The sequence below is a fragment of the Takifugu flavidus genome, chromosome 18, assembly GCF_003711565.1.
Source record: "Takifugu flavidus isolate HTHZ2018 chromosome 18, ASM371156v2, whole genome shotgun sequence".
NCBI lineage: Eukaryota > Metazoa > Chordata > Actinopteri > Tetraodontiformes > Tetraodontidae > Takifugu > Takifugu flavidus.
The window spans coordinates 2,522,594-2,546,146 of NC_079537.1; the positions used below are offsets into that span (position 1 = coordinate 2,522,594).

General features: G+C 42.8%; 3 protein-coding genes across 7 annotated transcripts; all 3 read left to right on the forward strand.

Annotated features, from left to right (window-relative positions):
• The first annotated feature begins 1,284 nt into the window (after positions 1–1,284).
• cln3 (CLN3 lysosomal/endosomal transmembrane protein, battenin) lies at positions 1,285–8,301 on the forward strand. The gene is made up of 15 exons (XM_057014175.1): positions 1,285–1,524; positions 1,603–1,639; positions 2,066–2,162; positions 2,280–2,363; positions 2,548–2,627; positions 2,850–2,935; positions 3,187–3,259; positions 4,144–4,287; positions 4,363–4,505; positions 6,071–6,123; positions 6,199–6,267; positions 6,346–6,401; positions 6,493–6,586; positions 6,902–7,042; positions 7,181–8,301. The coding sequence occupies exons 1-15, from the start codon at positions 1,476–1,478 to the stop codon at positions 7,295–7,297; spliced, it is 1,323 nt and encodes a 440-aa protein (XP_056870155.1). The 5' UTR covers positions 1,285–1,475; the 3' UTR covers positions 7,298–8,301.
• A 513-nt stretch (positions 8,302–8,814) lies between these two features.
• LOC130514535 (serine/threonine-protein phosphatase 4 catalytic subunit B) lies at positions 8,815–12,554 on the forward strand. Its single transcript, XM_057014176.1, has 9 exons — positions 8,815–8,974; positions 9,592–9,860; positions 10,334–10,385; positions 10,461–10,511; positions 10,697–10,798; positions 10,905–11,078; positions 11,172–11,298; positions 11,396–11,585; positions 11,674–12,554. Exons 2-9 carry the CDS (start codon positions 9,751–9,753, stop codon positions 11,801–11,803), a joined length of 936 nt encoding a protein of 311 aa, XP_056870156.1. The 5' UTR covers positions 8,815–8,974; positions 9,592–9,750; the 3' UTR covers positions 11,804–12,554.
• A 777-nt stretch (positions 12,555–13,331) lies between these two features.
• aldh3b1 (aldehyde dehydrogenase 3 family, member B1) lies at positions 13,332–22,018 on the forward strand. Of its 5 annotated transcripts, XR_008947015.1 has the most exons (12): positions 13,332–13,539; positions 14,613–14,775; positions 14,933–15,043; positions 15,128–15,248; positions 17,055–17,140; positions 17,216–17,297; positions 17,418–17,810; positions 17,886–18,052; positions 18,145–18,244; positions 18,374–18,568; positions 20,583–20,779; positions 21,481–22,018. XR_008947015.1 is itself a non-coding variant. In XM_057014174.1 (11 exons), the coding sequence occupies exons 2-10, from the start codon at positions 14,614–14,616 to the stop codon at positions 18,556–18,558; spliced, it is 1,407 nt and encodes a 468-aa protein (XP_056870154.1). In that variant the 5' UTR covers positions 13,332–13,539; position 14,613; the 3' UTR covers positions 18,559–18,568; positions 20,583–22,018. The 5 variants fall into 5 exon arrangements, 4 of the variants coding, with proteins under 4 accessions (XP_056870154.1, XP_056870152.1, XP_056870153.1 ...); XM_057014174.1 differs by having other exon boundaries at positions 20,583–22,018; XM_057014172.1 differs by lacking the exons at positions 20,583–20,779; positions 21,481–22,018 and adding an exon at positions 19,259–19,580.
• Positions 22,019–23,553: the final 1,535 nt, after the last annotated feature.

The following is a 23,553-nucleotide window of genomic DNA, read 5'->3' on the forward strand; positions in this document are numbered from 1 at the left end:
TATCATTCTAAACTGGTAAATTTACTGACAAAATGAAAAGAGCTAAAGTTCTGCCGCTGTATAAAACAGCAAATTACAGACCTGTTTCTCAGCTTTCACAAGTCTAGAAAAATACTGAATAACAAATAAGACAAATTACATAAACACAGACATAACATAGCAAACATAAATTACTTTCTGTCAATACGGATTTAGAGCAAACACAGCAACATCCCTGGCATTAGAATTTGAGGGGAGCACAAGGGCTGTAGATCACAAACTGCGTTCAGTTGTTGTAGTCATTGATAAAAAAAAAGATTAACATATTAAGATTAAGATGGACTTTATTCATCCCCGTGGGGAAATTGAATTTGAATTTGAATATTAATAAACGTGAATGAGGAATGAGGAGTGTTAATGCACTAGCAGAGAAGTTATTTGAACAGAAATCATTTGTAAAGTTGGGGGAGTTTTGCTTGGTCATTGGTTGTGGTGCCCCCCAGGGAGCAGTATCAGGTCCGAAATTGTTCAGAATTTATATGAATGGCAAATGCAAAGTTTCAAGAATTGCAGCTGACACTAATATATTATGTTCTATTGGGGATTTTCATGAATCTACATTGGAGAATCACTACTGAAACAAAATAAAACACATTTTATTTTGCAACAAAACTTGTAAAATAAGAACACACAAGTAGATGGCGTGAATATGCAAAGACTAAATGACAAAAAGTTTCTTGTGGTAAGATTTGAGGACAAAATAAACAGGAAGTTTCAGATAAATCAAGCAAAACGTCAAGAGACAGACGTGTTGGGTTCTATATTGTTTTGACTATTGTTATTGTTATGTTGATCATTCTTATTGGCTTTATTGTTTGTTTTTCAGTTCCAGTTCTTGTACCACTCACATATGTTCAAAATAAAGCATTCACATTTACAAATCCACAGTCATATAACTTCTGATGTTGAGTTTATTGTTTCTCCCAGTGCTTGTGTGGATGGTCCAGTTTAGTCCATGCACATTACGTTGATTGCAAATACCACTGTGTGGATAATTCTAATATATGACCTGTAATTATTTGACATTGAAAAATAGTATATTATAAAAAATGCTTTGCATAAACTATATTAACGCCCTTTTGACAGTATATGTAAGTCACGGCTGTCTGCACAATAGGCAGAAACTGTACAGGCTTTTCTTTGTCGCTTTAGACAGTGGAGCTGGTGTTCTGAATAAATCTCTGCACTGACATGGAATAAATCATGTCCTCGATCGGAACTCAAATCCTTGGTTTTGTTTCCTCGGGGATTTATTTGGGTGAAACACCGCACTTGTTTGTCAAAGTTTCCGTGCAAGAACTAGACAAACAGGCTTAATGCGGAGGTGGAATGATATTTACATGTGAAACTATGTTGGCGAACTGACACTTTTTCTCTCTTTTGAACTGTCATCGCGTAATTTCGTATTGCTTTTCCTCGGGTAGTGTTTTGTAGTCATGGAGCGAAGCGTCAACGCAGACCCATTTCAGCGCTCTGACAGCAGCGGTGGGTGTTCTGACCGGGCCTTTTCAAACTGGACCGAGGCTCACACATTCACTAAAAGGTCTTTTCGAATCTTTACAGATCGGTGGACATGGTGGCGCAACTGGCTCGGATTCTGGTGAGCTTTTGCCCACGTTGCCATGCAAGCATTTATAAAATCGCAGAATAAAAGCGGTATATTTAAACATATTTGCAGAAAGATGATACAGTGTGGTAATAAATATGGTAAATAAGATTAATTATTATGGTAGTCTTATGGGAATGTTTATTATGCTCTGACAAGATTGTAGTATCGGTAAATTTGAGGTGGCATAATCAGAAATTGTTCAACTTTGCTCGTGTAAATGCTATTCTGATAAAGTCTTAATAACAACTTGTGTAGCTGTAAAGGACGTTTGTGTCCCCTCTGATTTAAAGTTTTATTATTATTAATGTCAAGAAATACTTAGCAGGATATGGGTGATTTTTTTATTTGGGGTGTGGGGGGGGGGGGGGGGGGGGGGGCAGTTATCAGTTCATCTACCACATCATCTCATCTCCTCAGGTTCCTTGGCTTGTGTAACAACTTTGGCTATGTTGTAATGCTGAGCGCTGCCCACGACATCCTCAGAAAACAAGAGTCGGGAAACAGCACATTGACTGTGAGAACTATTCTCTTATTTGCAGTCATAACTGTTAAAGCCTAGGTTTGATCTTGTGATCTCCCCACAAAGCTAATGCTGCAGGGCACATTTTACTTATATTCCTGTGTCTGTTAGGCCTCAGCCACACTGGCCGTGGATTTCCAAGTGAGGAACAACAGCAATGCTAGTCGCTATGACTGCAATCCTGTGTCTACTGCGGTAAATACATGTGCTGACAGATAATCATTAGCTTCTTGTTTTGTGACGGAATCAACCTTAAGTAAGCAGCACTAAAACAGAACTGAAAACAGAAATGACGTGTCATGGCATGTTCATTTTATGGCTTCCTTTTTTTAAAAACCAGTGTTTATCTGAATAATGAATTCCCTATATTCCCCTTCAGGCTGTGCTCTTAGCCGACATCCTCCCATCACTCAGTGTCAAGCTGGCAGCTCCCTTTGTGATCCATGCAGTGCCTTATGGGTAAGCCAGTATGTACTGCATTACAATATGAAAGGCTTCCAGTAAAAGGCTCATTGAATTACACACAACAAGTGAAAGCCTTCAGTAAACATTCTAAATGTCATTACCCTGAGTTTAAAAGGAAAACATTTGAGAGAGCTAACTGTGATGTGGTTAGTCTGAGTTATTTATTTCTATAAATAGTATAAATAATGAAAGTGTCATTCCTTTGTCCCTTTTCAGCTTCAGAGTGATGATCTGTGTCGTCATGACAGCAACAAGTTTCCTACTTGTGGCCTTCTCTTCAGCTGTGTGGATGAGTATTCTTGGTAAAAGGCCTCTTTTTTATTTAGAAATAAAGAATTTTGACTTTTATAATCACCAGGAAGTGGGGAAAAAACCCAGAATTTCTTAAAATACCTGTTAAAATACATTTTCAAAACTATAAGCAGTTTGGAAGGATAAAATGGGAGATAAGATGTTTGAGGAATATAATTTGCATGATTTAAAGTCCAAGACTAAATGTAGCTCATTTATTCTTCTTTCTTTGAAACAAAAAGTGTGACTCTGTTGTGTGTAGGAGTGATATTTGCCAGTTTCAGCTCTGGTCTGGGAGAGCTGTCCTTCCTCGCGCTTTCAACATTTTTCAGCAGGTAAATGTTTGTCTTTATGTCCTTTGCTGAAGTTTGATATGAAATAACATCCTGATACACCCTTTTTAATCAAAAATGGCATGTCTAAGGTATGTTGTCTGTCCTTTTAATACAGAAGGCATGTTTTTAAGACAGTGTTATAGGGCCTTTGTATTCTGAAAATTTACAATTTTTTTTCTTTTTAAACAATCACATTGATTTATTAGATTGATGTCAGAATTCCCCAAATCTGTGAATCCTGACCTTTGTGCAGTGTTTTGTTTATTAGTGGTGTTTTTATTCATTTTTGTACAACATAGAGAAACACACCCAGGTGACACCAAAGCAAAAAGGAGGGTCTATTAAGTAATTTTAAGACGTAGATAGAAAAGAACCTCAATTTGGATGCTGCCTATCTGTGAGGTGTTCAAATGTATCACAGTGTGAACCAGCAGATTTCCCACAAAGTGCAAAAACATTTGACTGATCTGAGACTCAGTTGCTTTCAGGTCTGATTGTGAGAATAATTCTCGTGTTTAACAGCGAACACCGAAAAGGAAAGGTTGTGCAGACGACACTGTTCAGTTGCTCTAATTACTTCTGAGTAAACTTTAAGCCACTTACACTCTCTAGCAGATCCTGTTGGACTGATTGCTCCTATTTTGCTTTTCTGCTCTTCAAAATTGGAACCTGTATTTATTGCTGTAGCATTTAACCAAGTTTATTTTTCACTACATCTCTGCATGAAGTGATCTATGTATCAGCGCACTCAGACACTTATTATGGGACATGATGTTCAATTTTTGGCCCCTTTGATGAAATCTCAAAGCTCTGTGTAACGTTCAAAGACCAGTGGACGATGGGAAAACAAAACCACTTTAATTTGAACAACGCTGGTTTCCAAGGGATGTGCTGGGAGGATGGGGCTCGGGCACTGGTGGTGCTGGCGTCGCCGGAGCCTTGCTGTACTCGGCCCTGACCCAAGCAGGCCTCTCACCACGAATTACTCTTCTCACCATGCTGGTCGTCCCGTTTTCTATGATCCTCAGGCAAGTGTGGCTTTTATTTTTTCTTTCTCGGGCTTTGCTTCTGCTGAAAATACTAAACCATTCCTCCCCCAACAGCTATTTCTGCCTTCTTGTTTTTCCAACGCGGTTATCTCATTGGAAACCCTCAATGAACGACTGCCTGGTTTCTTGCTCCGAGGAGAGAGAGAGGCTGATAGAGGGAGCAGGCGAGGGGAGAGAAGAGGAGCAGGAGAAGCCTGGTAATTGTACACTGTGCAACCTGCACTGCGGTCTGTTAAAGGTCAATACATTTTCAGCAGTTGTGCAACTCACTGCTTTAATCTGATGAGATCTGATCAGTTTTAGCACTGGAAAAAGTGCGAGCCCTCTTAATTTGATAAGACGCCCGCAATCAGCTCATCAAGATAATATGAGATATGTATGTCAGCTAAACCATGAATAATCGGATATATATGCAAGTTTTTAGCTTGCAAGTGATGAACGATATTAACCTGGTATTGACTTAGCTGCTGAACGAGCCACTTATTATCAGCTCTTTAATGACATTTAACCCGCTCGTTCGCACTTTAATCTAAACATTTGCCTTTTTTATTATAATTTCCAGAATAGATTTAACAATTAGCAGCATTTCCATACAAAGCAATACCGTATCTTGAGACATAGTTTTGTTTTTCTTTTAAATAAATTTGCCCAAAAACCTTAATTTTTTTAAAAAAATTTTATCATTCTCGATTACTGAGTAATTAATGTAAATGGTGAGAGAATGTTAATCTGTTTTGGGGGTTTCGCATCAGGGCACCACATCATAAACGGTGAAAAGAATTGAAGAGAAAACTTTCCAGCCGCTCTTGTAAATCGGGCTTTATTCAGGTTTGTTTGAACAGGAACAGGGACATTCCACGCTTTGGGGCTGTGCACCTTGAAGAGTTGCACACGTCTGACTGGTTCTAGCTGCTTCTTTTCAGCGACGGGTCAGACGAACCGCTGATAACTAACGCAACACAATGAAGAGAATTCTTGGCTTGAGAAAATGAAACTGAACTTCCTTTAGGCATTTCACCTCTTATCCGAGAGGTTTCCTCAGTTCTAAATTAACTAGTGGGATGTGGATCCTGGTCCTCAGGTGATGTTGGACGTGGATGATTGTAAAACTTTCGGGACGGCACTGGAAGGGGCTGCAACTGCTGTCACGAGTCTCCTCTGTTCAGTTTTTCCACTTTAACAAAACTGGCTTCTTATACTCCACTCTCAAACCATCTTTCTTCTGATGCCAATACATGAGCGTTGCTGTCTTCAAACAGTGCCTCTTATGCTTTTGGGTGTAGGTGGGCTGGGCCAGGCATCTGTGCAGTGGCTGGTTGGTCTCACCCATGTACAGATCTGTACATCCTTCACTGCTGGACAGCATAAACCACATTGTTCAGTGTTGAAGAGTTTTGTCCTTAGGCTGGACCCGTCTCTGTCTGAATGTGTTGCCAGGTTTAAAACCAAGCCATTTAGAAGATGTTTTTGTCCAAAGAGTCGACACAATCAAGCCACTATGCAAAACAGATATTTCAATATGTTTATTCAGTGTGATTTTGTTGTTTTTGATAAATTGTCATTTTTAATGGTGCTATTTTGTCTTATTGTCACTGAGTACATTTTGCTGATACACTTGCAGTGAAGAGTCCAGGACAGATTTAGAGGAGGTGTCGGTAGCTGGAGTCTCTCCCCTCTGCCCTCTTGGGGATTATTGTACATTGATTGCTCACTTCGTGAATAGTTACACAGGACCTGTTCTCCTTCCCTCTCATCATTACAGAGGCCGTGACCCCTGAACCCCTCAGCCTCACAGAGAAGCGGCACATCATCAGAGTAAGGAACATTCACACTTCAGATTAGAAAAATCTGTCCGTTAAAAGTGTTGATCCCCTTGTTTCCTGTAATCAGAGCTTGTTGAAGTTTATGTTTCCCCTCGGCTTGGTCTATTTTGCCGAATACTTCATCAACCAGGGTTTGGTAGGTTTGTTAGTGTCCATCTCCCACCTGTTGTTACTCGCCGACAGGTTTTGAGTTTGATCCCTTTTCTTTTCCCAGATGGAGCTCCTCTATTTCCCCAATTTCTTCCTGAGCCACGCTGAGCAGTACCGCTGGTCAGTTTGCCTTACAGAGGCGTCACCATGAAGGACTAATACTATTTAAAGTTGCATCACTGTGTGTGTGTGTGTGTGCGTGCGCTCTCAGGTACCAGACGCTTTACCAGCTTGGTGTGTTGGTGTCTCGCTCGTCCCTCTGCTGTGTGAAGATCCGGAAGCTGTGGCTCCTGGCTTTGCTGCAGGTCGGAATTCTGCATCAGCGGAGGTTTCTTGTGGTTTATAAGGCGCCTCTTTCAGATTTTCAATATTAGCTTAAATGCTAGCTCAAACCTCGATTGTTTCTTCCCATAAAATAGAGATGTTTCTCAATTATTATGTTCTGAGAATCTTTTTTTTAACCAAACCACAGCTGAAAGATTCCTAAAATTATTAATATGTCGCTACGCTTTTGTCTTTATTATTAATAGTGCTGAATTTATTTTTTAAATTGATGCCGACCACCATCACTGGCAGTGTCGGGTCTATGATCAGCGTTTGACATCATTTTTCCTCCACAGATTCTGAATGCAGTTCTGCTCCTGTTTGCCGTGGGTTACCAGTTCCTGCCCAGCGCCTGGCTGGTGTTTGTTATTATCCTTTATGAGGGTTTGCTCGGGGGAGCCGCGTACGTCAACACCTTCTTCTTCATCAGCAAAGAGGTCAGGACAAGCTTCCATCCACTGCTTTGTTTTTTTTAAAATCACCAGTCCTTTTTACCTAAACCGTAAATGGAAGCAGGAGTCTGGCAGGACATTGAAATGATTTGATGAGAAATATTCTTGTCTCTCCTGCCACAGGCTAAAGACAGACAGAGGGAGTTTTCCATGTCCACCGCCTCTGTGGGAGACAGCTTCGGTATAGCTCTGGCTGCCTTAGTTGCATTCCCAGTGCACAGATATTTTTGTTCCCTGTGACCCAGCCCACACACTGACCCGCAGGATGAAGAAGCACAGCGCAGGCATTATTTTTATTAAAGATTTTATTTTGCGGTCATGATTTTAAGACAGATTTGCTCCATATTCTGCTAAGAAGATCCAGCATATTGCTAAAGACGGGGCTGAATATAGATTGGCTGTCCTCGCGTCACACCAGACAAGTGTTTTGTTTGACGTCAGGTATGGAAGCTCCTCTAAAACACAAGTTTACACTGAAGCTTAAGAAAAGCCTTGATTTTTATCTTTCTGGTGGGAGATAGTGTTTGATTACTTGATTTTAAACATTAACTGGCATGTTTTCTTATATTGTAGTGTGTGTAGTTTATATTTGAATGGGCTATTCTGTGTATTCTGTTTTTATCTGCTATAACAATCAGGAAGTCTGGGAAATATTCAGACATTTGTGTAATTTTTTTGTATGAAGTGAATGTCGGGTGAGGAAAAAATGCATGAATAGCCACGAACAGTCTAGTGATGTTTTATTTGCATATAATATTTAACATTCGATGGACATTTATTTAATATGCACTTTGTTTTGCATTTCTAATCATTGCACAGTCATTTTTACTGTCCTCTGCTTTTAAAGGTACGATTATTTTTCCATCGATCACCTAATTGCTTTAATGCAGGTCTATACTGTTTACTTGCCTTGTAACTGTCACTATTTGTGGTGTGTGGCGCTTGAATTATGATGTCTTGCTTTACTGAAACACACCTCAGAACTGCTGCTATGATTAGACATTACAGATAGTTCAATTAATAACTCAACAATTTGGAAAACCATCCTCTGTGGATGGGATCAGTTTGTCTTGTTCTCCCTGGTAGCCTGCTTTTCTTTCCTGTTCACCCCTTGAAATGTCTGTGGCGTGACTGAGATGAAGTGGCTCTCGGGGTCATTATGCTTTTATCTCCGCAAAGCTGGGACCAACAAACAATTACATTACTTACTGCTGTTGGAATAACAATAAATTCATAAATACTGACTTCATATTCTGCTTTGTGACACCACTTTGACGATTATCAAGTGTAAACCTTGGAATCTGAGACAGAGGCTCAATCAAAGACTGTACGTCTTGCTTCAGATCAGTTGAACCCGCAAGCTTTTGTTCAGCTTTGCTTCATCACTAAACTATCCTACAGCACCTGATAACCCATTAAATAATAATATTGAAACAGTCACAATAGGTTGTATTTGTAGCTTTCCATGTCAGCTGTCACACTTTAAATGGTTAAATTATTTTTATAAATTCATTATATTAAAATAAATTAGGCCTCTTCCGTTTGAATGAAGTAGGTTGTCTTTAATCTCAAAACATACTCTTGTGTACAAACTTATGTGTATCAGTCCTAATTACAGTGGATAGATAACACTCTTGGGTTAAACGTCATCAAATTGTTCGGCCCTTTTCCACTTAAGGAAAGAAATAAGCGATATTGAAGAAAAATAAGCGATATTTGAACTCTGCGCTGCGTCGGTATGGTTCCCACACCGGAAGTACGCGCGTTCACGACACCGGAAGTTCCGCGGCAGTCAGTCGTGTAGGAGTAAACCGGCATAAGCAATACCGGGAGACGGGTGCCGGCGACAGATTACACTGTCCTCGGGATGAAATACTGATCTGGGTTCCTGACGATTTTGCCATCATCACTTTTATGGTAATTTTAGCTACTCTTTTCAGTTAAACGCAGCATCGTATGAATGGCTTGGATAGCGCCTCGCTAGCGTTAGCTAGCTAATGACGAAGTTAGCCTATAACCGCTAACTAGAGATTGTGTCGGAGAATCGTGATTAGTCGGCAAGCCTAATACCGTCGCTCCTTTTTAAAAGATATTTTCTATATCTGCTTGTTTTGTAACTCTTATACGTTTGTGGTGCCCCGTTTATCGCAAAAGGAGTAACAAAAAAGTGCGTGGTTTGGCCATCTGATCAAATAATCGTATGTTTGATGACGTCGTTAGCAGTGATATAACATAGCATGCTAATGGTGTTAAGCTACGCCCTTAGGCCTTTCACGAAATATTAATATTTTGTAAATTTCTGCTTCATATATCTTGTAATAGATTAAAGCGTGTAAGAGTACTATAATGTTCTCGCATATTTATTATCTCTGGGAGAAAAACACACGGTAGGTCAATGAAAAGTTTTCAGGCTATGGATGTACTTAGCTAAACACAAATTCCATTGAAAGTTTTCCCTGCATGTTTTTTTGGATTTTGAAATTAATAAATTTCGCAGATCACATTTGTTTTTTAAATCGTATTTTCCTCCACAGTTCAATAGCCGACATTCTCTCGGAACGACATTTTGACCGCAGCTTGGGTCCACAAAGGCACTGGTGTGGGACTGCGCCCCGCTGGAAGGGAGTGTGTCGCTTCTGCCGACCCGGTGTGTGTTCACAGTGTGCGGCTACAGTGTGTAAGCAGCCCTCCTTATGTGTGTCACCATGGGAGACATCAGTGATCTGGACCGTCAGATAGAGCAGCTCAGACGCTGTGAGCTCATCAAGGAAAACGAAGTCAAGGCACTGTGTGCCAAAGCCAGGTAATCGCCTCACCTTTAAACCCTGCTTGAACGAAAAGGAGCTTTTATCAGAAATGTGATGGCTACGAGATAAGATTGTCATGATGGTGGCGTTTTTTCAGCTTGGTTAATGCTGACTGGGGCGCAGGTTGTGCCAACCTCAACCTTTGAATGATTTAGCAAACACACGTTGCCTGTCGATATTTGCCCACGTTTATTTCAGACTTAAAATGCAGCAAAACTGAAACAAAAGAGAAGCAAATGTAGCAAACAAAGACAATCTGTTGATAGCTGTCTGAAATTTGAAAAATTTTGTGTCATAGAACTAAACCTACATACATTTTTAAAGCTTATATTCTCAGATCTTTAAATAGGAGCTTAGTGCATAAGCCTTATTGACGAACTGTGTTTACTCTTCAGGATTTATTTTGCATGTTAATCTAATATGCTTTACCAGGTCATCCCAGTAACAACCCAACTATTTGTGTTTACAGAGAAATCTTGGTTGAAGAAAGCAACGTCCAGAGAGTAGACTCTCCTGTCACAGTAAGTAACGTGTATATTAAAACTGTCTAGATGGGTACATGTCAGAGGATAATAATGCGTTTGTTTTTATCTTAGGTGTGTGGAGATATTCACGGTCAGTTCTATGACTTGAAAGAGCTGTTTCGGGTGAGTTTCCTTTGCTGCTGCTTTGGGATGAGCGCTATATTAAAATGAGACAGTGGTGCAGAGAGGACATCGTTAAAAAACGAAGTACAATTGAGCTGGAAAGTGTCATTGTGTGAATTGTTGGTGGGTTTGCTCTAAATGTGGTTTTACTAGAGTTTTTAATTTCAAATTCCTTTCTTTGACAGGTTGGTGGAGACGTCCCGGAGACAAATTATCTCTTCATGGGGGACTTTGTGGACAGAGGCTTCTACAGCGTGGAGACGTTCCTCCTCCTGCTAGCTCTTAAGGTGAAGCATTCATCTTTACCCAGTTCAGATCACCGCAGCTCAATGGACACGTTTTGTATTTGATTGTGCAGATTAAAAAAGCAGGTGCTTGTGTTGTGCTGCTCAGGTGCGTTACCCAGACCGGATAACTTTGATCCGGGGGAATCACGAGTCCCGGCAGATCACCCAGGTTTATGGGTTTTACGACGAGTGTCTCCGCAAGTACGGCTCGGTCACCGTGTGGAGATACTGCACTGAGATATTTGACTACTTATCTCTCTCTGCGATCATTGACGGCAAGGTTAGAAACGTTACTGGTATTTCCTCACGCCACTGGAAACTTGAATTTGTTCCCCTTTGTTGGAAGGTGACCTAAGGTCTGTTCATGTTGCAGATCTTCTGTGTGCACGGCGGCCTGTCGCCGTCCATCCAAACGCTGGACCAGATCAGAACCATTGACAGAAAACAGGAAGTGCCTCACGACGGACCCATGTGTGACCTCCTGTGGTCCGATCCTGAAGGTATTCTATAATCTGCAGTGTTTCACCCATTCTTTGTCTGCCCGGATAGCATCAGAATTTCATAGCCCGCTCACTGTCTACTGATTGTCTCCGTCAGATACCACTGGGTGGGGGGTGAGTCCCAGAGGCGCCGGCTACCTGTTTGGAAGCGACGTGGTGGCCCAGTTCAACGCCGCCAACGACATCCACATGATCTGCCGCGCTCACCAGCTGGTCATGGAGGGGTACAAGTGGCACTTCAACGAGACCGTGCTCACCGTGTGGTCGGCGCCCAACTACTGCTACAGGTGTGTGGATACGCTGCAGGACAGAAAACCCACTTCATTTCCTTAAGCTTCCGGGTTGCTAACCCGTTATGTGTCTCTGAACTCTCAGGTGCGGCAATGTGGCGGCCATCTTGGAGCTGGATGAGCATCTACAGCGGGAGTTCATTATATTTGAAGCAGCGCCGCAGGAGACCAGAGGCATCCCCTCCAAGAAGCCAGTAGCCGACTATTTCCTGTGAAGCGCTGGAGCGGGCAGCCGCCACGTGTCCACGTCTCCGGTACCATTTCTCACCAGCCACCCTCCATCCTGCTGCCGGACGGTTCTGTCGGTCTTTAGCCTGAGTAGTCGAGACAGAAAAATCTGCCAAACCGGATCGGGTTGGGCACACCTCTGAAAAGCTCTTTTCCTTTATTTTTTTTAATTTATCCCACCCGCTGCCCCAGAGAGAGCGGTCACTGTGAAAGGTGTGGAGAGGAGGTGGATGCTGGACCCATGACTGTTTTCATTCTCCACTGAATAACACGGCCTTCTCTCTTCCCTCGGCCTCCTTCCATCTCTCTGTTCTCCCCTTACTCTCTGTAGATACTGCAATCTTCCTCCCAACCTCCACCTCTGTAGTTTTTTTTAATTAAAAAATGTTCTGTTTAGTTTTAGAAATGTTTGGAGTTTTTTCCCCCGCTATGATATATGCATTTACAGGAAATCTATATTCCTTTAATTCCTTCAGTGCATATGCCTTTTTTTCTTTTTTTTTAATATAAATGTTCTGTCATACTAACTGCAGAATGAGCTGTCCCTCCCACACAGTCCTCCTTTTTAAGGTTCTGTCATTATTTATCTCTCTGCTGCTGCTCAGCACCGTCACACAGTTACAGTTTCATGACTGCAGTCCAAAAAATAATCACTATAATGTTCTTGCTTAATTCTACAAATCTCTGTAGGTTTGTCATTTTTGATATTGTGAGAATAAAGTTTTTGTATCAACACTGGTTTATTTTCTCGTTCTCTTTAATAACAGTCTGTATATTTAAGTAAAACTTGACTCTCTGTTTTTATTTTCCTTTTTCACTACTTGGATACTGCAGTCAATAAAATATTGACTTTTAAAAAAAAAAGGATGATCTAAAACTGAATCAGTAGACTTGACTTGGGCATTGCTTTCATCTTTTAAAGCCCAGTCAGAGGATTATTATTTCTGGCTGCTTTATCCCCTTCAGCATCATGGGGAGGGTGTTGGATCCTGTCCCACAGCTGCATATGGGTGAAAGCAGGCGTTGCAGTGAGTTGCCAGCTAATCCAGGGCCCTATGTGAGCAGTCAGGGGTTCGGTTGCTCAAGGGTACATCAGCAGTGCTCTGAAGGTGTCCTGGCACTCCCCCTACTATCAGAACACCTCCTGGGTTTTCACCACATGAGGGCTTGAATCTAGTTTTTCTAATCTTGTTTTTACTGTGAAATTAATTTCAATTTTGTTATAAAGAGTAAGATTCATTCACCTCTGACCCAAATCAAAATGTAATTTAAAAAAAATCAAACCTTTTAATACAAAATATTACAAGATGACCAGCAGGGGGCGCGCTATCAGCACTCTAAATCAACTAAGTAAACTAAAACATTTCAGATACACTGACTACAGGGATGACTGAAACAAAACAGACGTATTTATTCACTCCTGCCACAAAATATACCATAGTTTCTTGGCTTTAGCTTGGTCCGACTCTCATCGTTACCGGAGGGGAAATAATACAACCAGAAAACAGCGCCCCCTGCTGGATCGCTGGCGAACGGCTGGTTCAGCGAGGCATCATGCGGGGCTCTGGCCTGACGAGTTCCACTGCTCGTTTTACAAGATCAACCTCGCCCCAAGACTTCCTTCGCCCCAAGCGATCGGGTAGCGAAGACAACTCCCAGACACTCGCTCCCCTCTCCAGCATTTCTACTTCTGCACTTCGAGAGAGACGATCTCGACTCCCAGGTAGGATTTTGTGCCGTTCCAGTGGATGAAAACCGCCGCTTTCCACTTCATCTTGAGGCGGAACTGTTTTTTAAAAGTCATTAATAACCTGAACTATCTTACCAGGTTTGTCAGATCAGAGTTTCCAGCCTGGCTGCGTTTATTTAGGCCCGAATACGCGCATATATTTGGTTTATATTGCGCATAAATGCGCGAGTGTATTATCTTTGTCACATTATTGGGCGGCGTCGTTGGCCGACGGTGGCGTCCGAAACTCCGTAAGGAAATCTACATCTTTTACTAACTCGCCCTTTCAGGGGGAAAAGGGATGCAGAGTGCACAAATAGACGCATCTGATTAAAAGATGAAAAAGTTCTGTGAAATTCCGCTACCAGTTTTGATGTTTGTAAAATCCTCCAATGTGCGTTTTTAAATTCATTAACGGCTGTTTTTGTTTGTCCTTCGGTTTATTTAATTTTTGTTACATATAAACTTTCTTTGAATGTTTCTTCCGCCGAGTTATTTTAAAAACCTGCTGTATTTTAAGCACACATGGATTTAAAAAGCCGTCCGAAAGATTCGCCTCTAGTTTTAAGTGAAGGTAAATTTTTCATTCATTGCAGAAGCTAATTTTTTGTCATGTACTTTTCCAAGCATCATCACAGTATCTAGGTATAAATATCATTATCATTTGAGTGAGTACTAATTAGATCTTTAGCTAAAAACTGATCAAATGATGGCCTGTTAGATTGAATGATTGACAGATTAAATTAGCAGATTATATCAAAGGTGACTTTTTATTAATAGAGACAAAGCCAGACAAGACAAACCCCAAACCTATTGTCATGCCTAGTGTAAGAATGAGATTAGCACTCTGGTCGGGTCAGTTGCTGGCTGGTGACAGGTTCTCTGACCGAGACAGACATGGGTTTACAGTCGACGGTAGCTGAACCCTCCCCCCCCCCACTTCCTCCAATTTGACACCTTCCAGTAAGTAAATTAACAATGTGGTTTATCTTGTTTACACATTACTGTGTGTGTGTGTGTGTGTGTGTGTGTGTGTGTGTGTTGTGCGTGTGGTTTCCTGGTGAAAGGATGGATGCTCAGAGCCAAGTCGTGGGTCGTCTGCGCTCCGTGTTTCTCACCGGTGTGACGTTACCGGAGCAGTTTCGTCAGGCTCAGCTCAACAAGCTAATGGCCTTGATCAAAGAAAACGAGCAACGGATTTTGGATGCGCTACACAAAGACCTGGCAAAGGTGCGGGAACACACACACACACACACACACACACACACACACATACACACACACACACACACACACACACAGTGTGTGTAAGAGAAGATGGGCACGTCGGACTGTCACCTCCAGGGTTTGTCATAATCAATAATTGCCATCTTCCTCCTCTCATCAGCCAAAATTTGAGGCTGTCCTGTCTGAGATCGACATAGCCATCAACGAACTGCACTTCGCCATCAGCAACTTATCCAGCTGGATGAAGCCGGAATATGTCGGGAAAAACTTGGTAGGTCAATATAATAATCAAGGTTGCACCCGTGACTCTTGTATAGCGATATCTTCAGATATTCATCATTTGTCTTTGATTCAGGCGACTAAACTGGACGAATGTTTTGTTCGAAGAGAACCTTTGGGAGTCGTGTTAATCATCGGTGCCTGGAATTATCCTCTGCAACTCATCCTCAATCCCTTGATCGGAGCCATTGCTGCAGGTATCTTCCACCCCACAGATTTACTAACAGTGGAAACTGTTTTTCTATGTTTTAACCTAAGTAAGAACCCTCCCGGGCAGCAGCAGTGCTACATTAGGCTCCTCTCCGTTCCCTTTTTTTTAGTTAGTTGTGTAATACCGCTATGCAACAATATTTCCAAATCTGTGGGGCAAATCTGTGTCTTGCTCCTGAGCTTGATTTTTGAGTGATTGGCAGATTCTTTGTGTGTTTCCTGCTTCAGTGAGCTGAAGAGGAGGGGCGAGGTGTGTTGGCAGTTGGCTCGCCCGGGCTTGTAGAGCAAGGGTGACCGCAGCCGCGCATTCAGAGCATCTTTATAATGACAAACGTGAGAAGTTTGCACGTGCGAGTGTGAGCTCAACGCTATCATAAAGGCCAAATAAAGAGATTTGGGGTAAATGTGTGCCTCGCTGATTCAGCCTGTTCTGATGTGTTTTCAGAACCAAAGGCCCTTCTCCCTATCGTCCCATGGTTAAAAAAACTTTGGGGGATTCGACAGTTCTATCAAGGGTGGGAGCATAGACCCGTAAACCTAAAAGTTGGTTGTAATCTTCTGGTCTAAAAAGTGAAGTCAATGTTAAAGTGACGTTGCTTGCAATACCACCTGAAACCGTTGGGGGGCAGGCTTCAAAAAGACCTCTCAGTTCACTCCCATTCATTTTAAAATCATTTTTCATTCAAATTTTTTTCCCCGCAGCTCATAACGGTGTCAGCAGCTACATTTTCTCATCCTAAAATATAATCTGGTGGTCCATCCGAAAATATTTCCACAATTATTTATGTGAATCCTCTGGGGCCGTGCCTATTTGATTGACGGCCCCTTACTCTTCCAGCTCCACCCTCTGATCCAAATATGGTTACTTCTATCTCCAAAAATTCAAGATGACGACGTCCTGTAAGCCAAACTCAACACTTCTATACGGCCCTTCACATCCCAGTGTTGTTTTAATGAGGTAAACCACATCAAAGAATGTGGATTAAGTCACAAAACAATATAAATATTTCAAATTCAAATGCCCACTCACTGAACAACTTCAACAACATGCACACTGTTTTTAAAAAATTTCATCTGAACTAATTTTTAACATGTTTGCAGACAACATCTCACATCATCATCATGGGGTTTACCTCATTGTAAAGTCTGCATTTATATGCTGGCAGGATTCTTTGAGCTCAGATTTACTCTGAAAGGTTCATTTTCACTCTGTTTTAGATTGAAGATGATGTCAAATACTTATCCTGGAACTTTAAACTTCATATTATTGACAAATGCAGCTCCAGACTCGATGGGAATGCCGTTCTCCACCCACATGAAGCTAAACAGCCAAACGCTTTAGTCACTCACTAGCTAGCTTTAGCCCTATCATAATGTGTTACAGAGTGTGCCGATCTTACTTTTATCCCATTACAGCATGAACAGTAGCGGGAGAGTCCAGGTTCACGTGTGAAGGGTGGTGAAAAATCAAAGATAAAGGTTATGTCGGGTGTGTTTTGCACCCTTCCTGTTTGACTACACCGTGCTATCATAAATCATAACTCCAGGAAAATGATCAGTACACAAGAAGGTCAGAATGTGTGATAAAGGTGTTCGGCTCTTGACCTTCTCATGTCATACATCATCTCACAGAACACACTAGACTGGTTCAAACTGCTTGATTTGTTCTTAATCGCTCCCTGTTGAGGGCAGCTGGGCTGTCTGTCTCCACTAAAACCTGCTGAGTGTTGAGGTTAGAATGGTTGGGATGGTTCCTGCTTTAATGACTGACTGACGTTGGTTTCTTTGCATAGGAAACTGTGCCGTCATCAAGCCTTCAGAGGTGTCCCCAGCCACAGAGAGTCTGCTGGTGGAGCTCATCCCCAAGTATCTGTCCCAGGTATGTCTGAGTTCTGAGACGTGTGTGTGAGACTGCAGACGAGCAGACGTGTGTGACGAGATCGTCCTGCTGCAGGACTGCTACGCGGTGGTCCAGGGTGGACCAGAGGAGACCCAGGCTCTTCTCAAGAATCGCTTTGACCACATCTTCTACACAGGTACTGACTTGCACAATAGGTCAGAGGTCACACTGGCCACGGAGAGCATTTTCTTCCTTTAGAATCGGTGAACATGCACAATGGTCTCATTCCTTCTGAGGACATTTTTACTTGTTTTAGGCTCCCAAAAGGTGGCGCGTGTCATCATGCAGGCAGCCTCCGTTCACCTGACCCCAGTGACCCTGGAGCTGGGTGGCAAGTCTCCGTGCATGATATTTGGCGGCGTGAACATCAGGGCCGCTGTCCACCGTTTGGCTTGGGCCAAATTCTTCAACGCTGGTCAGAGCTGCGTGGCTCCGGACTACGTGCTCTGCTCGCCTGCCACTCGGGATGCGATGCTGCCTGAGCTGAAGGTGACGCTGGAGGAGTTTTACACCAAGAACCCTCAGGCGTCTCCTGACTTCTGCCGCATTGTGTCACCGCGACACTGGAGCCGACTGATGGAACTCCTGAAAAGGTCTAACGGCAAAGTGATCGTAGGAGGAGAGAGCGACGAGGAAGACAAATACATCGGTGAGCCACAAGCTGCTTTCACTCTCACCCCCCCCCCCAGATCTAATGTGTCTCTTCTCACCGTGGTCTTCTCAGCACCCACCGTTGTGGTGGATGTGGATGAAGACGACGCCTTGATGCAGGAGGAGATTTTTGGTCCCATCCTCCCCATCGTGACAGTTGACTCAGTGGAGAAAGGGATCGAATTCCTGAACGCCAGGGAGAAGCCACTGGCACTTTACGTGTTCTCGGACGACTCTTCGGTAAGAATTCTGGCTCCTGCCCCCCCCCACGTGTCACTCTTCACCATGGCATCATGGCATTAACACTGTACGTCACCTTTTACCTTCTGAAGCTAGTGAACAAGGTGCTGGAGAGCACGAGCAGCGGAGGATTCTGTTCCAACGATGGGATCATCCATTCCGGTCTGCCGAGCTTCCCGTTCGGAGGCGTAGGTGGGTGTCGGCTCCACATCAACCGTGATGTAATCACTTAGATTTGATGTGCAGTTTCCTGAAATTGTTCATTCTTTTCCGTTTCTTGAACCCTTCTGACTGATGTTGTGCTTCGTTCCCTCTGACCAGGGGCCAGTGGTTTGGGCAGCTACCACGGCCGCTGGGGCTTTGAGACATTTAGCCACAGGAAGGCGTGCATGCTGCGCGGCTGGGCGTTAGAGAGGCTAAACGGCCTCAGATACCCTCCTTACCAAGAAAATAAGCTAAGTTGGCTGCGCTGGACCACCTCGCCAAAGAACTGCTCTGTCATGTAACGCTAACAAGGTGTGTGTGTGCGCGTGCACATGCGTGCATGTAATAGGGAGCACTGAGATGTAGGAGCTTTTTATACTGTATAATTGTGACTAATGAAGAAGTAAATGTCTGCATGGAAATGATCATCTTTTTTTAATCATTGGGAAGTTCGGGTGTTTGGATTTATGACGTCATGCTAGCTCATTTCTTTAAAGCTGTTTCTCTAATTACACGTTTCTGATTGGTTTTTTAAAGATCACTTTTTTCAGGAACATAACCGCCGAGAGGTCTTTTTTATTGGTCTTTAATAATCAAATTAAATGGATCATTTTTCAGTCACTGATGGAAATCTTGCCATGGGGAACAATATGGTGGTATTTGTATTTAATGTAGATGGACGATTACATTTTCTACATTGTGCTTTTTGAAACAAAATGTCTCTTGTTTTCAGATGTGCTGTTTGTATTTTAATTTCTTGGAAGAGTGTAAATAAATGTGATATTTTACCGTTACGTGACAACGGCCGCTCATATTTGTCCACATTATAAAAGGAACCAGGCGTGTCTGAAGCAGAGGTGAAAGTGGTCAGTTATGTTATTATTGAACGATGGATGAAACAGGTTAAATGCTTCCATGAACAGTGTCTTAAAACTCCAATAGATGACAAATATTGTGCTAAAAGGGTTTGTTTGGACCAGCTGTCGCCGTCTGTCTCCATAGGTTGGCTCCCCACTTTAGAGCAGATGTTTAATGGTCCCTGGGTCCTGGAGAGTCTCCAGAGCCAGACTGGATCTCCATACTGCAGGATGCTTTGCATGGTGGTGCAGCAGATTGTGGAAAATGAAACGTTCTGATCTTCTGTCGCACCAACAGAGCTGAAGCTGGTTGATGTTTATCAGCACACACCCCCTCTTTGACTTAGGGAAGGCAGCCATTCACCAGACGAGTTGCAGAGGAGCCAAATTCAGAGCATGCATGTCAGTCATCCTGTAAAATAAATGTGGAGCTCGGAGCTTATTAAAGTTTCTGACAGTACAGTTCACTCCTTCACTGTTTCATATTTCTCTTTTTTATCCCACTTCCTAAAAAAGCAGTAACGGATTCACATCTATATTAAATATATTAAAATGATAAAAATGGAGGAAATCAAAGACGATGTACAAGGATGTTGACTTAAGTAAAAGAGCGAACCCTTGAGACATTTTTGAAGTTGTTAATTGGGGAAGAAAAATAAAAATGCTTATTTAATTGTATGTACAATATTTTCAGTTCCATCCTCATTTACTAGTTTAATGTTTACCTGTATTACTCCCTTAAAAATGAACTAAAACTAAGCCACAGGAACTGGTACACTGCCTGGGGCTTATGCCTGAGGTGAGTTTCTATTTTTTAATAAAAAAACAAAACAATATCTGACCAGAGCTTCCTGCTGCTAACAAATCTCACTGTATTATTCACAGTGTGACACAGAGCAGCGGTGCTCATTGGTACAAGTGTGTTATTATTGGGAAAAGGCCACTGAAATGATTCCTGGTATCCAGAATTTGCTATAAAAGCCAATAAAGCAAACTGGGGATCATGAACTTGATATTTTCCACTAATAAACTGCGTCTCTTTAAGGACTTCAGGTACGGCTTTGTTTGCCCCACCGATACTGTGTTAACAACAACACTTGCTGCTTTGGAAGCTGCTGTGAATGTTTCATCTTCTTCCCTCATCAGCAAGTTCCCAATTAGTTGGTTCACTTCAACACCTTCATGGATGCAGAGAGGATAAAAATGATGTGACTGTAAGGGAAAACTTACATGTAGCATCTTTTGTGAAGCATCCTGTGCTAGCATTTAGTTACTTTATATGATGTTCCTGTAACTGACTCTGCTATGCTAACTTGTCCTTGACTGATATCTTGTTGACAGTGAGCAGAGCCTGTGATGGCACTCTCTCTCTCTCAGACAGGGTTGCACTTCAATTGGCCAGTATCTTAGAAGCTTCAGATAAAATGCTCATATTCTTGTTCCTCTGATCTGAACTGTCTTTATTTCAGCCTCTCCAGACAAACAGAGAATTCCACAGCAGTTCTTGGTGCCGTGGCCCAGATAACTGAGGATGGTGGCCTCTGGAACTTTGCTGATTCTCCTCTACCTCGCCAAAAAGGTTTATGAGACCAGAGGACTGGCTCTGAAACTTTCCCTGATCGATCCCACGTCTATCCAGTGACCTCAGAGTGTGATCATCAAACCGGTGAGAAGTTTCTTGTTTAGCGTTGAATGCTGAAAGTTCACGCCAAACCTAATGGCTGTGAGCAACCCACTGCATTCGGTGATGTGCCAGGAATAGAGATGCAGGAAGATGGTAAACTATTATAATTTCTCGTAGACTCCTGGGCAACTCATTCTGTTGCTAAACGTGTTGACTTACCTAATTACAAACCAAGTGCATGGTTCATTTATTCTGGGGCGCCTTGGGCGTTCCAGGGCGTGAGACTTTATCTGCACCACTGAAACGTTCTTGCACTGACTCCACCCTGAAGCACAGCTTTCTATTGTCTGATGTTTGCCCCATAAGTTCGCGAGAAAGAGATCTAATCTTGCTTCAGCAACTAAATTTAAACCAAATCTGGCCCTAAATATGACACAAAACATTGATTCGCTACACGTTTATCAGTGCTTCTGTCCCTCACACCATCCCTCCCCTTAGTGGAGATGACAAGAAACAGGAAGCCTCCTGAAGTTGATTTAACGCTACCAGAACGCCTACACTGTACCGCCCATCTCGCCCCAGACCCTTTCTGTAAATAAGCAGATTTAGTTTACCTAAATCTAAATGCAGCTGCAGGATTTGTTTTGGAATTGCCGCTGCTTCACTGTGTCTGCTTTACAACCCCTGACCAACAAGGATTTGACGCTTCCCTAAACTCCAACCTTCATGTCTCCCTCTCCCAGGCAGTGACTGATCAGTGGAGATCCAGGCTCTTTTGTAAAGCGCTGCAATGTGGGCGGCTAATTAATATGATGTGGGGCTGGTAAAAGATGCTGAACCGGTCATTGTTACACCTAAATCCAGTCACACAGCTTTCACAGGACCCTTTGAAACCAGGAGCTGCCCGGGGCATCCGACCAGTTTTTGAATCTTTGTTGAAAGCAGGTGTCATAGCTCCATATTCCAACTCCCCTGTTTGCACTCCCATCCTGTCAGTTATGAAAATAAGATAAAAAGGACAACCTGACGAGTGGCGTTTTGTCCAGGACCTGCGTGCAGTAACTGCAGCAGTGCATGCCCGTGCACCGCTCGTTCCACACCTTTACACCTTCTTGACTGTTACGTTCTTCTCCGTTGTTGACCTGTCTAATGCATTCTTCAATGTTCCTCTACATCCTGACAGGTTTCCAGTTTGAAGGGAAATCCTACATTTTCACCAGACTTTACCAAGGCTTCTGTGAATCTCCCACAATCTACAATAAAGTATTACGAGTTCGCTTATCATCGCTTCGCTTCGTTTATCATCGTTTCTGGGTACTGGGTACCCAGGCAATACTTCTGTGGATGCTGCAGCAAAAATTGCAGCCAAACATCGCCTAGGGCCTTTATGTCCCACATACACTCACATCCAAGATACCTTTCCCACTTCTTCTCTCTCGACCATCTGTCAGAAAGGGGGGGGGGGGGGGGGTGTTGTGAGCCATAAATGAAAATTGGTTTACTAAAAAGTTCACTCCAGTGGCTCCAAAAGCTTGTGTGGCATGCCTCATTTGCATTTCTAACATAGGGAAAACCTGCAAAGTTTTAGCATTGGCAGCCCACCCACCTCCTGACAAACCTTTTGAACACATTATGATCCACTTCGTTGAATTAACTTCTCCAAAGGGACAAAACGCTGCCGAGAACAGTGGTCTAAGTGGGTAGAAGCTTTCCCAACAGCAAAACAATGCATGTGCCATGTCACAGGCTCAGACTTCATCCAGAGATGCGGAATTCCATCACAAGTTTCTAGTGACAACGGCACATTTTATGCAAATGACGCCCACAAATAGACAGATATTTTGACATGGGACACTGCTCCTCCTAAACATCAGGAGGAGCAGTGGAGCAAGAAAATGAGACAATAAAAATACGAACTCTCCAAATGTTGTGAACAGACGGGTTTGACTCGGCCGTATCATCTGGCTTCAGATGATGTAGTGGCCCATAGGTGGAGATGAGCAGGGCAGCCGGAGCCCTTTTGACAGATAAATGAGAAGAGAGATGAGTACAGGGGGATCACATTGTATCCTCACATAAGGTTGAGGATGGAAGGAGGATACAATGTGATCCTCCTGTACTCATCTCTCTTCTCATTTATCTGTCATAAGGGCTCCGGCTCAGGCTGCCCTGCTCATCTCCACCTATGGGCCACTACATCATCTGAAGCCAGATGATACGTCTCGGAGAAGGACTTCAGAAGGCGACACTGGCATTCCAGATGTTGGCATGGTCCCTTCTATGTCCTGCTAACCCCCCACACAGCAGTAAAGGTCACCGAGTGAGCCACTTGGATCCATTCTTCAGTGTGCAAGAAGGTTGTATTGATCCCTTAGCTGCTGCACCCAGAACCTGATTCTACCAACGTCAACATCCACCACTGGAGCAATGCCTTCTACATCACCAACTACCCCGTGGGTCCTTTTTGTTTTGCCTTTTCACCACATGCTTAGGACCTTCATTAAGAGAAATGATTACTAGCACGATCACTCGTTCCCTGGTTCAGTAGTATACTGACAGATTCCCCCATGACTAAGTTGCAGAAAACAGAATGAATTTAATCTGACTCTGCTTCTCATCTGTATGTTCAAAACATGGAGTGAACTGACAATAAAAGTATCTATCTATCTATCTATCTATCTATCTATCTATCTATCTATCTATCTATCTATCTATCTATCTATCTCTATCTATCTATCTATCTATCTATCTATCTATCTATCTATCTCTCTGACCCTGTGTGGTCACGGTATTTGTAGTTGTAACTCCTCTGTTGA

What these genes read in the sequence shown, in the direction of transcription:
- cln3 (XM_057014175.1), top strand. Translation starts at nt 1,476, where the DNA reads ATGGAGCGAAGCGTCAACGCAGACCCATTTCAGCGCTCTGACAGCAGC. An exon ending in TCAGCGCTCTGACAGCAGCG is followed by an intron (nt 1,525 to 1,602) that starts GTGGGTGTTCTG and finishes GAATCTTTACAG; the next exon opens with ATCGGTGGACATGGTGGCGC. An exon ending in CGGGAAACAGCACATTGACT is followed by an intron (nt 2,163 to 2,279) that starts GTGAGAACTATT and finishes TGTGTCTGTTAG; the next exon opens with GCCTCAGCCACACTGGCCGT.
- LOC130514535 (XM_057014176.1), top strand. Translation starts at nt 9,751, where the DNA reads ATGTGTGTCACCATGGGAGACATCAGTGATCTGGACCGTCAGATAGAG. An exon ending in GCACTGTGTGCCAAAGCCAG is followed by an intron (nt 9,861 to 10,333) that starts GTAATCGCCTCA and finishes TTGTGTTTACAG; the next exon opens with AGAAATCTTGGTTGAAGAAA. An exon ending in CCTGTGGTCCGATCCTGAAG is followed by an intron (nt 11,299 to 11,395) that starts GTATTCTATAAT and finishes TGTCTCCGTCAG; the next exon opens with ATACCACTGGGTGGGGGGTG.
- aldh3b1 (XM_057014174.1), top strand. Translation starts at nt 14,614, where the DNA reads ATGGATGCTCAGAGCCAAGTCGTGGGTCGTCTGCGCTCCGTGTTTCTC. An exon ending in AATATGTCGGGAAAAACTTG is followed by an intron (nt 15,044 to 15,127) that starts GTAGGTCAATAT and finishes TCTTTGATTCAG; the next exon opens with GCGACTAAACTGGACGAATG. An exon ending in TCCCCAAGTATCTGTCCCAG is followed by an intron (nt 17,141 to 17,215) that starts GTATGTCTGAGT and finishes GTCCTGCTGCAG; the next exon opens with GACTGCTACGCGGTGGTCCA.